General features: G+C 49.2%; 1 protein-coding gene across 1 annotated transcript in view; it reads left to right on the top strand.

Moving 5' to 3' along the window:
• UNC13A (unc-13 homolog A) overlaps positions 1-12,100 on the top strand; it is an 89,245-nt gene that overhangs the window by 44,604 nt on the left and 32,541 nt on the right. The window contains exons 18-26 of the mRNA XM_054465978.2: positions 460-601; positions 728-897; positions 3,600-3,715; positions 5,005-5,168; positions 5,898-6,048; positions 6,649-6,717; positions 7,032-7,121; positions 7,340-7,474; positions 10,124-10,257. Coding sequence (XP_054321953.1) covers positions 460-601; positions 728-897; positions 3,600-3,715; positions 5,005-5,168; positions 5,898-6,048; positions 6,649-6,717; positions 7,032-7,121; positions 7,340-7,474; positions 10,124-10,257 — 1,171 coding nt within the window. The remainder of the gene's footprint in view (positions 1-459; positions 602-727; positions 898-3,599; positions 3,716-5,004; positions 5,169-5,897; positions 6,049-6,648; positions 6,718-7,031; positions 7,122-7,339; positions 7,475-10,123; positions 10,258-12,100) is intronic.

Genomic DNA, 12,100 nt, shown 5'->3' with positions numbered 1-12,100 from the left:
GCGCAAGGCAGCTGAGGCACCTTCCCATCCTTCATGGTTTGGGGGCTCCTTCCCAACACTTTGGGAGGCTGAGGCTGAGGCAGGCGGATCACCTGAGGTCAGGAATTCGAGACCGACCTGGCCAACATGGTGAAACCCCGTCTCTACTAAAAATGCAAAACGATTAGCCGGATGGGGTGGCACGAGCCGGTAATCCCAGCTACTTGGGAGGCTGAGGCAGGATAATTGCTTGAACCCGGGAGGCGGAGGTTGCACTCCAGCCTGGGTGACGAGCAAAACTCTGTCTCAAAAACAAACAAACAAACAAAAACCTCTCTGGCAAGCCCAGCGTGCCCTGCCATTGCTCTCCAGCCATGCTGCAGGTGCCCCAATTATCAGCCTGCAGCGTGTGGCAGTGACTGTCCCCAGCATGCCTCGCTTCTTGAGTGCACACCTGTGTATGCCCTCTGTGTCTTCCAGTGGTCTGTGCCCAGGGCTTGCAGGCAAAGGACAAGACGGGATCCAGTGACCCCTATGTCACCGTCCAGGTCGGGAAGACCAAGAAACGTACAAAAACCATCTATGGGAACCTCAACCCGGTGTGGGAGGAGAATTTCCACTTGTAAGTGCCTGGCTGGGTCCCTGGCCCCATGTGGGGCACCCTGCTGGGGCAGCCAAAAGAGGGCTGCAAGGACAGGACTCACACTGGCTGCCTGACCCCCGCCTCTGCCTCCTCCTCTTGCCACAGTGAATGTCACAATTCCTCCGACCGCATCAAGGTGCGCGTCTGGGACGAGGATGATGACATCAAATCCCGCGTGAAACAGAGATTCAAGAGGGAATCTGACGATTTCCTGGGGCAGACGATCATTGAGGTGCGGACGCTCAGCGGCGAGATGGACGTGTGGTACAACCTGGGTGAGAGAAGCTGGGTTCTGAAGGGGGTGGGGATGGGTCCCAGGGATCCAGCCAGAGCATGGAGCCCATGAAGAGCAAAGAGATGTGTTCTCAGGAGGAGTTTGGTCCAGGAGCGTAATCTGATGGGGGAGGTAGGGTCTAGGAGCCCAGTTTGATGGCAGCAGGAAGCACCCAGGCCAGGAGGGTGAGCAGAGCCCAGGAACCTCTTAGTTCAGCTTAGGAGGGAGGGTGGGGACAGAGTCTCCATGTTGCAGTCTAATGGGGGAGGCAAGAAGCAAGAACTGGGAATCCTAGTCTGAGGGGAGAGACAGAGACCTAGGAACCAAATCTAAGAAAGAAGATTGAGCTTTTAAGAATCCAGGCTGGGGCCAGGCATGGTGGCTCACGCCTGTAATCCCAGCACTTTGGGAGGCTGAGGCAGGTGGATCACATGAGGTCAGGAGTTTGAGACCAGCCTGGCTAACATGGTGAAATCCCGTCTCTACTAAAAATACAAAAATTAGCCAGGCATGGTGGTGGGTGCCTGTAGTCCCAGCTACTTGGGAGGCTGAGGCAGGAGAATTGCTTGAACCCAGGAAGTCGAGGTTGCAGTGAGCTGAGACTGCGCCACTGCACTCCAGCCTAGGCAACAAGAGCAAAACTCCCACTCAAAAAGAAAAAAGAATCCAGGCTGGGGGCGCCGGGTAGTGGCTTACTTCTGTAATCCTATCACTTTGGGAGGCTGAGGCAGGCCAATCACTTGAGTCCAGGAGTTCAAGACCAGCCTGGGCAACATAGTGAAACACCATCTCTATAAAAGATACAAAAATTAGCTAGGCAGGGTGACACTCACCTGTGGTCCCACCTACTCTGGAGGCTAAGGTGGGAGGATCACCTGAGCCTGAGAGGTAAAGGCTGCAGTGAGCTGTGATCACACTGCTGCACTCCAACCCAGGGAACAGAGCGAGACCCTTTCTCAAAAAACAAATATTGCTGGGTGCAGTGTCTCACGCCTATAATCCCAACAGTTTGGGACAGCTGAGGCAGGCAGATCACTTGAGGTCAGGAGTTTGAAACCAGATTGTTCAACATGGTGAGATCAAGCCACTGCACTCCAGCCTGGGCAACAAAGGGAGACTCTGTCTCAAAAAAAAAAAAAAAAAAAAGAAAAAGAAATGGAATTCAGGCTGGGCATGGTGGCTCCCACCTGTTATCCCAACATATTGGTTGGGTGGCTGAGCTGGGAGGATCACTTGAGCCCAGGAGTTCGAGACCAGCCTGGGCAACACAGCAAGGCCTTTGTCTCCGTTAAAAAAAAAAAAAGCGCTGGGTGTGGTGATGCGTGCCTGTAGTCCCAGCCACTTGGGAGGCTGAGGTGGAAGCATCATTTGTGCCTGGGAGGTTGAAGCTACAGTGAACTATGATCATGCCACTGCACTCCAACCTGGGCGACAGAGCGAGACTCTGTGTCCCCCCGACCCCCCACCACAAGAAAAGAATCCAGTCTAAAGAGGGAGGTATTGTTTGGGAATCCTAATCTGAGATGGCTGCTACAGATCAAAGAACCCTGTGTAAAGAAGTTGAGTAGAATCTGGGGAGTCCAATCTAATGGAGGAAGCAGGGTGTATGAGCCTAATCTGAGGGGGTAGAAAGGACCCAGCCTGAGAGAGGTGAGCAGAGCCGGGAAACCTCTTAGATTGGAGGACATCTAGATATCCCATTCTGATGGGGGAGGTGGGAGACAAGACCAGGGGGTCCTAGTCTGAGGAGAGAGGCACAGACCCAGGAACTGTGTCTAAGATGTGTAGTCTCCAGGGAGCGTGATCTGATGGGGGAGGCAGGGCCTGGGAGCTCAGACTGGGAAAGAAGCGGGGCCTAGGGCTGCTAGTCTAAGGAGGGAGGCACATAGCCAGGAACTTAATCTGAGTGAAGAAGCAAGGTCTGGATCCTTGTTTGAAGGAAGAGACAGGGCTTAAGGAATTCTAGCCTAAGCAGGGAGACTCAAGCCTAGGGAGCCAATCAGAAGAGAGACACCACAGCCTTAGTTTCCGGAAGTCTGGGAGGACTACCAAATCATGCATCCGTTAAAAATTGCCTTGGGAGGCCGAGGCGGGCGGATCACCTGAGGTCAGGAGTTCGAGACCAGCCTGGCCAACATGGTGAAACCCCGTCTCTACTAAAAATAAAAAATTAGGTGGGTGTGATGGCACGCGCCTGTAGTCCCAGCTACTCGGGGGGCTGAGGCAAGACAATTGCTTGAACCCAGGAGGTGGAGATTGCAGTGAGCCAAGATGGCGCCACTGCACTCCAACCTGGACGACAGATCTCAAAAAAAAAAAAAAAAAAATTTGCCCATGGCTGGCCAGGCACGGTGAGTCACGCCTGTAATCCCAGCACTTTGTGAGGCTGAGGCAGGTGGATCACCTGAGGTCAGGAGTTCGAGACCAGCCTGGCCAACATGGTGAAACCCCGTCTCTACTAAAAGTACAAAAATTAGCTGGGCACGGTGGCAGGCACCTGTAATTCCAGCTAGTTGGGAGGCTGAGACAGGAGAATCGCTTGAACCCAGGAGGTGGAGGTTGCAGTTAGCTGAGTTCATGCCACTGCACTCCAGCCTGAGTGACAAGAGCAAGACTCCATCTCAAAAAAAAAAAAAAAAAAAAAAAAATTGCCCACTGCTATAGTGGGAAGTTCTGACACTGACATCTTTTTCTCCCCTGCAGACAAGCGAACTGACAAATCTGCCGTGTCGGGTGCCATCCGGCTCCACATCAGTGTGGAGATCAAAGGCGAGGAGAAGGTGGCCCCGTACCATGTCCAGTACACCTGTCTGCACGAGGTGAGGGTCATTGCTCAGCCCCTCCCATGCCACTTCCACTCACCATTCCTGCCTGCCCAGCTCTTCCTCTTTCTGGCCACACTATCCACTCTCCTGGCCCTCTGAGACTGCCCGCCATGCCATTCCCTTTACCTGGAAAACTCCTCCCTATCCATCAAAGTCCAGATTCAGGGTCGCCTCCTCTGGGAAGCCCACCTTGGCTTCCAGGTTGACTCTCACTACTCACCATCAGGTTCTTCCTTCTATTCCAGCCCTAACCACTCAGGATTGGGCTGTTTGTGTCTGGGTATGTCTCTTCCAGCTGCCTGGGGTTCCTGGAAAGAACTCTATCCCCAGGAACTAGTTTGTTGAATGAATGCTGGTGAATGGATGAATGATTGAATAGATGAATGAGTGATTAGTAGATAAAAGGATGGATGGAGAGATGGGTGAGTACATGGATGGATAGATGGATGAGTTGGTTGGTAGATTCATGGCTAGATGGATGATGGATGGTTGGACAGATGGATGGATATATGATTGAACTATTGAAAGTATAGATGTATGGATGGGTGAACTTGGGGGTAATTGTTAGATGATGGATGAGTATAGATGAATGATGGATGGATAACTTGATGAGTGGATAGATAGATTGCTGGATAGATGATTGACTGGGTAGATAGATGAGATGTTGGATGAGCAGATTAAGTTGTATTGGATGGGATGGATGGAAGTGTGGTTGAGTTATTAGAAGGAAGATTGAGTAGATAGGTGAATTTGTTGATAGTCAGATGGGTAGATAGGTAGATGGATGGACGGATGTACAGGCAGATGGACAAATGGATGAATGGGTGGGTGGATGAATGGAAGGATGTGTGGTTGAACTATTGCAAGTATTGATAAGTGGGTTCATAATTTCTGAATATTTAGATGGATGGTTGTGAGTAGTTGGTGGACAGATGAAAAATAGATGGATGGTTGAATAAATTGATGGGTGGATGGATGGTTGGTTGTATGAAAGAATGAATGATTGGATAGGTGGATTAAATTGCAGATCAATGTATGGGATGGATGGATGGATGGATGGATGGATGGATGGATGTGTGGTTGAATTACTGAAAGGTTGGAAGAGTGGTTGGGTGAAATTTGGGGTAGTTAGATGGGTGGGTGTGTGGATGGATAAAAGAGTAGATGAATGAATTAATGAATAAACAGACAGATGGATGATGTAAGCTGCCCCAGACCCTGGGACCTCTGACCCCCGGCGACCCCTTGCACTCTCCATGATACTTTCTCTCCCATGGTGGCAGAACCTGTTCCACTTTGTGACCGACGTGCAGAACAATGGGGTCGTGAAGATCCCGGATGCCAAGGGTGATGATGCCTGGAAGGTTTACTACGATGAGACAGCCCAGGAGATTGTGGACGAGTTTGCCATGCGCTACGGTGTCGAGTCCATCTACCAAGCCATGACGTGAGGCTGCAGGCTGGGGTGCAGGCAACAAGAGGGAGGTCACCAAGTGGTCACTGGCAGGTCTGGGGTGGGAGGGATTCTCGGGGGGAAGATCCAGAGAGGAAGTGGGCGTGGTGGTGGGGGGTTCCGTAATTCCCCTGGAGATCAGGAGAGCGCTGTGATTGACACCTGGAGTGACGTGGAAGAGAGGGAAGACTTAGAAGCAGAGACAGAGGCTGGGCACGGTGGCTCAAGCCTGTAATCCCAGCACTTTAGGAGGCCGAGGTGGGCGGATCACTCCAGGTCCAGGAGTTCAAGACCAGCCTGGCCAACATGGTGAAACCCTGTCTCTACTAAAAATACAAAAGTTATCCAGGTGTGGTGGTGCGGGCCTGTAATCCCAGCTACTTGGGAGGTTAGGGTGGGAGAATCTCTTGAACCTGGGGAGCAGAGGTTGCAGTGAGCCAAGATTGCGCCACTAAACTCCAGCCTGGGTGACAGAGTGAGACTCCATCTCAAAAAAAGAAAAAAGAAAGAAAGAAAAAAAGAAGCAGAGTTAGAGCAACTCAAATGAATATAAAGATGGAGGGGAGAGGAGATGCAGAGACCCAAAGGACAGAATCAGGCAGGGGATGGTTTAGGAGGTGACGGAGACCCACTCACAGATGCTATCTTGGAGGCGTTCTAGAGGGGATCTTGGTCCATCCCGGCTGGACCCCTGGCCCAGTGCCTCCTGCTCCCTCTCTCTAGCCACTTTGCCTGCCTCTCCTCCAAGTATATGTGCCCGGGGGTGCCTGCCGTCATGAGCACCCTGCTCGCCAACATCAATGCCTACTACGCACACACCACCGCCTCCACCAACGTGTCTGCCTCTGACCGCTTCGCCGCCTCCAACTTTGGGGTCAGTCCTGGGGACCGGGACTGGAAAATGAGGAAGAGCCCAACTTCATGCCAGTCAGATCTGATGTGACTCCTGGGTCCCCAATCTAGACCAGACTGCTGTGTGACTTTCCACCAGTCACTTCCTGTCTCTGAGCCTCCATTTATTCCTCTGTAGAATGCTATAGAATGGAGGCTGGGTGCAGTGGCTCATGCCTGTAATCCCAGCACTTTGGGAGGCCGAGGCTGGAGAATCACTTGAGGCCAGGAGTTCGAGACCAGCCTGGCCAACACGGTGAAAACCCGTCTCTACTAAAAATTCAAAAGAAAATTAGCCAGGTGTGGTGGCCTGTGCCTGTAGTCCCAGCTACTTGGGAGGCTGAGGCAGGAGAATTGCTTGAGCCTAGGAGTTGGAGCTTGCAGTGAGCTGAGACTGCGCCACTACACTCCAGCCTGGGCAACAGAGCAAGACTCTGTCTCAAAACAAAAAAAAATGCTATAGAATGGAAATGGACATTATGAGGGTGGTGGATGAGGTATACTTACTGTACAGTAGGCACTCAGCTGGTATGGTGGCCATGTCCTGCCTCCATCCATCCTCCCTCCTCCCCTTCCTCCTCAGAAAGAGCGCTTCGTGAAACTCCTGGACCAGCTGCATAACTCCCTGCGGATTGATCTCTCCATGTACCGGGTAGGAAGTGCGTGCATGAGGATTTGCTCACCCCACGCACATGTGTGTGCCTGGAGGGGAAAGCTACCAGCAGGTGTGTGCATGGGAGGACCCATCTTCGCATGTACGATGTTTTCCTCCAGCATGTGTGCACCTGCATGGGCACTACCTGCCGTAACGTGCTTGGTGCATCCAAGCAGATCCCTAGTTGCTTCGAGGTGCTCTAATCAACCCCCAGCCTGAAACCGGGGAGCCTTTGTATCCCCCTGAAAAGCAGTCTCCCATCCTCTCCAAGCCTTCTTCCATAACCCTACTTCTCTTCCTGCTCCCAACAGAATAACTTCCCAGCCAGCAGCCCGGAGAGACTCCAGGACCTCAAATCCACTGTGGACCTTCTCACCAGCATCACCTTCTTTCGGATGAAGGTAGGAAAGGATCCAGTTGCCTTTGCTCTCCAAGGAGGGTTCTCTAGGATTCCCAGCTCCCGGGACAAGTGACATTCCTCCTGGAGAGTGGCAGCCTTTCTCAATAACCTTCTCCCTTCACACCACTTCATTTCCTTAAACCCAAAATGACTCGCAGTCACTTCCTGGGGACCTCCTGTTGCAGCTGTGGCCACCTATGCCTCTCTCCCTCCCTTCAGGTACAAGAACTCCAGAGCCCACCCCGAGCCAGCCAGGTGGTAAAGGACTGTGTGAAAGCCTGCCTTAATTCTACCTACGAGTACATCTTCAACAACTGCCATGAACTCTACAGCCGGGAGTACCAGACAGACCCGGTGAGTCTCCAGATGGGTCAGAAGGGAACAGTGATGCCAACTAGACACAGGCTTAAGTCCCAGCACTGCCCCTTCCCGAGGGATTTAACTCTTCTGAACCTCAGTATCTTCTTCTATAAAATGGGGTCATTAACCCACATCTCAGGATTAGGGAGAAGAGTTCATGAGCTGTAAGTTTAGATAAAATATAGTCGGCACTCAGTACACTTGGTTGCGTAGTTGAGTTTGGCATAAAAAAATTTTTTTTTTTTTTGAGATGAAGTTTCACTCTTGCTACCCAGGCTGGAATGCAGTGGTATGATCTCAGCTCACTGCAACCTCCGCCTCCCAGGTTTAAACAATTCTCCTGCCTCAGCCTCCCGAGTAGCTGGGATTACAGGTGCCCACCACCACGCCTAGCTAATTTTTTGTATTTTTAGTAAAAACGGAGTTTCACCATGTTGGCCAGGCTGGTCTCGAACTCCTTGACCTCAGGTGATCCTCCTGCCTCGGCCTCCCAAAGTACTGAGATAGGTGTGAGCCACCACTCCCAGCCTGGCACAAAAATTTATGTCTGGCATACAGTCACTGTTCAGTAAATGTTGACTTGAATTGAATTTATTTATTTATTTATTTTGAGATGGGGTCTCACTCTGTTGCCCAGGCTGGAGTGCAGTGATGCAGTCATGGCTCACTGCAGCCTCGACCTCCCAGGCTCAAGTAATCCTCCCACCTCAGCCTCCCAAGTAGCTGTGACTATAGGCATGCACCACCATGGCAGGCTAGTTTTTGTATTTTTTTAGAGATGGCATCTCACTATGTTGCCCAGGCTGATCTCCTGGGCTCAAGTGATCCTCCTGCCTCAGCCTCCCAAAGTGCTGGGATTATAGGCATGAGCCACCACCTGTAAGGAGCTTATAGCCTATTATGAGGGAAAGATGTACAAACTGGAAATTTACAAACAGGGATGGTTAGTATTGAGATAGTGGGATCTCAGGAGGCTGTGGGAGCTGGAGGCAGCCCCTACCCAGGTTCTGATAGGATATAACACATAAGCTGCGTTCAGTTCAATTTGATTTCATTATGTTCCTTTACATTCAGTTGACTAGAGTTGGAATCAGTCTCGCTGTCATTTGAATTGAGTTGAGGTGAACTGGATTAAATTAGATTGTTTAGTTCAACCATAATCAGTTTAGTTATATTTATTTCTATTTGGTTGACTTAAGTTAAAATTGTTCTTGACAGCCAGGCACGGTGGCCCACGCCTGTAATCCCAGCACTTTGAGAGGCTGAGGCGGGCGGATCACGAGGTCAGGAGATCGAGACCATCCTGGCTAACACAGTGAAACCCCATCTCTACTAAAAATACAAAAAAATTAGCTGGGCGCGGTGGCGGGTGCCTGTAGTCTCAGCTACTTGGGAGGCTGAGGCAGGAGAATGGTGTGAACCTGGGAGGCAGAGCTTGCAGTGAGCCGAGATCACATCACTGCACTCCAGCCTGGGCAACAGAGCGAGACTCCGTCTCAAAAAAAAAAAAAAAATTGTTCTTGACAAGTTAGTGAGCCAGGCTGGGCTCAGTGGCTCACACCTGTAATGTCAGCACTTTAGGAGGCTGAGGCAGGAGGATCCCTTGAGGCCAGGAGCTCGAGACCAGTTTGGGCAACATAACGAGACCCTATCTTTGCAAAATATACAAAAATTAGCCAGGTGTGGTGGCACACCTGTAGTCCTGGCTACTTTGGAGGCTGAGGTGGGAGGATCACTTGAGCCCAGGAGTTCGAGTCTATGGTGAGCCATGATTGCACCACTGCACTCCAGCCTGGGTGACAGAATGAGACCCTGTCTCTTGAAAGAAAAAAAAAATAGTGAGCAGAACAAGTTGGTTGATTGCATTGAGTTTTGTTGAGTACAAATTCATTCATTTCCTTTTAGTTCATTTACATTCAAGTCAAGTTGTTCTCAACTGGGTTAAATTGTCTTGAGTTAGGATGAGCTGGGTTGTTGGATTAGATGCAATTGATTTCAGTTGAATTGGGCTAATTTCAGCTGATTACACTCATTTCCATTGATTAACAAAAGTTGGGTTGAATTGCCCTGAGTATGTTTGGTTGGGTTTAGATAGGTAGAATTGGATTGGGTTGAGTGGGGTAGAGTTGAGTTCGAGTCGATTTATTTCCATTATTTTGATTTGGGTTGATGTTGATCTTGGACAAGTTGATTAGGTTCAATCCAATGGAATTCATTTGAGTTTAATTCAATCCAGTTAGGTTGAATTGCACTCCATTCAGTGTAATTGGCCCAAGTTCAGTTCCATTGATTTAACTCTGAGGAAGAACTTACTTCCGTTAAGCTAAGTGGGCTTAATTTGCATTCATTTCATTTCCATTTGGTTTAGTGGAGCTGGGTTTGTTCAACTAAATTTGGTTTCATTTATTTCCATTCAGTTTTAGAGTGGAGTCTAAAAATCTTGAGCTTTATCAAGCTGCATTGACATGAGCTCTTTTTGGGCCAGTTTATGAGTTCAATTCCTCTCTATATAGATTTCTTACCTGAACCATACACATGATAATGGGATGCATTCCTCAACAACCTCTTGTTCTTCAGTAATAAACTGACCAAGGCACCAACCTCTGGACCCCCTATAACCGAGGTCTCCACTGTCCATTTCAGGCCAAGAAGGGGGAAGTTCCCCCAGAGGAACAGGGGCCCAGCATCAAGAACCTCGACTTCTGGTCCAAGCTGATTACCCTCATAGTGTCCATCATTGAGGAAGACAAGAATTCCTACACTCCCTGCCTCAACCAGTGAGTTGTGTATCTGTGTAGTTAATTATCTGGGTGTCATCGTGTGTATGTATATAACTTTGTGTCTTGTGTGTCAAGATGATTTTGTCTAATTACACAAATGTTCACCTGGGGGTAATTGTGGGTCTGATTATACCTATGTGAAATTCAAATATGGGTACAATTTGCAAACATAAACATAAAATTGTGTGTGTGTTCACAATCACTGGTATAATCAGATATGTATTTTGTATGTATTCATTTGCGTGAATAACAGTGTGTACATATGTGTATAATTTTTTATGTGTGTGTAGGTTAATTAATAATAGTGTTGCTCAAGTATTACTATGTGCTACCCTAATACATATCATACATTTAAATTGCATTATATCTTATATGTATGGATGTAAGTAATTTTGTATATTGTTGTGGTCAATGGGTTTTGGGTTTAATTTGTATATGTGTAAAATCGTTGAATGCAATTCAACATACAATATTGTACAATATACAATATTGTGTATTGTGTATGAATATGTGCACAGTTTTCATTGTGGATTTATATGTCTGTAGAATTTTCATCTGTGTTAGCTGAATGAGCTACTGTGTTCTATCTCTCTGCCAGATGAGTGCTAGAGAGGACTCTAGCTTTGGGGTGTTAACATATCCTGGTTAGGGAATTAAGATCAGGGATTTGGATGGATTGAAGGGTGGGTGGATGAATGGATGGATTAATAAACAGATGGGGTCGGGCACAGTGGCTCACACCTGTAATCCCAGCACTTTGGGAGGCCAAGGTGGGTGGATCATTTGAGGTCAGGGGTTTGAGACCAGCCTGGCCAACATGGTGGAAACCCTGTCTTTACTAAAAATGCAAAAATTGGCCACACGTGGTGGCTCACGCCTATAATCCCAGCACTTTGGGAGGCCAAGGCGGGCGGATCACGAGGTCAGGAGATGGAGACCATCCTGGCTAACACGGTGAAACCTTGTCTCTACTAAAAATACAAAAATTAGCCGGGCGTGGTGGCGGGCGCCTGTAGTCCCAGCTACTCGGGAGGCTGAGGCAGGAGAATGACATGAACCCAGGAGGTGGAGCTTGCAGTGAGCCGAGATTGGCCACTGCACTCCAGCCTGGGCAATAGAGTGAGACTCCGTCTCAAAAAAAAAAAATTAACCAGGCGTGGTGGTACAACGCCTGTAATCCCAGCTACTGGGAGGCTGAGGCAGGAGAATTGCTTGAACCCAGGAGGCAGAGGTTGCAGTGAGTCGAGATTGCGCCACTGCACTCCAGCCTGGGGTGACAGAGCGAGACTCCATCTCTAAATAAATAAGTAAATAACAGATGGACAGATAGATTGGTAGAAGGATGACTGTGTGGATAAAGGAACGGATGGGCCAGGTGTGGCGGCTCACGCTTGTAATCCCAGCATTTTGGGAGACTGAGGCAGGAGGATCACCTGAGGTCAGGAGTTTGAGACCAGCCTGGCCAACATGGCAAAACCCCATCTCTACTAAAAATATAAAAAATTAGCTGGGCATGGTGGCTCGTGCCTGTAGTCCCAGCTACTTGGGAGGCTGAGACATGAGAATCATTTGAACCTGGGAGGTGGAGGTTGCAGTGAGCTGAAATCGCACCACTACACTCCAGCCTGGGTGACAGAGTGAGACTCCGTCTCTAAAAAAAAAAAGGAATGGATGGATGGGTGGACAGATGGATGGGTGAATGGATGGGTGGAGAGCTGCATAAGTGAGTAAATAAATGGATAGAGGGATGGATGGATGGATAGGTAGATGGATGAATAGATAGATGGGTCATTTAATGGATGGGTGGATAGTTGTATGAGTGGGCAAATGAATGGATGGA

Source organism: Pongo pygmaeus, chromosome 20 (genome assembly GCF_028885625.2).
Source record: "Pongo pygmaeus isolate AG05252 chromosome 20, NHGRI_mPonPyg2-v2.0_pri, whole genome shotgun sequence".
Lineage (NCBI taxonomy): Eukaryota > Metazoa > Chordata > Mammalia > Primates > Hominidae > Pongo > Pongo pygmaeus.
This window is presented reverse-complemented; position numbering and strand designations above follow the sequence as displayed.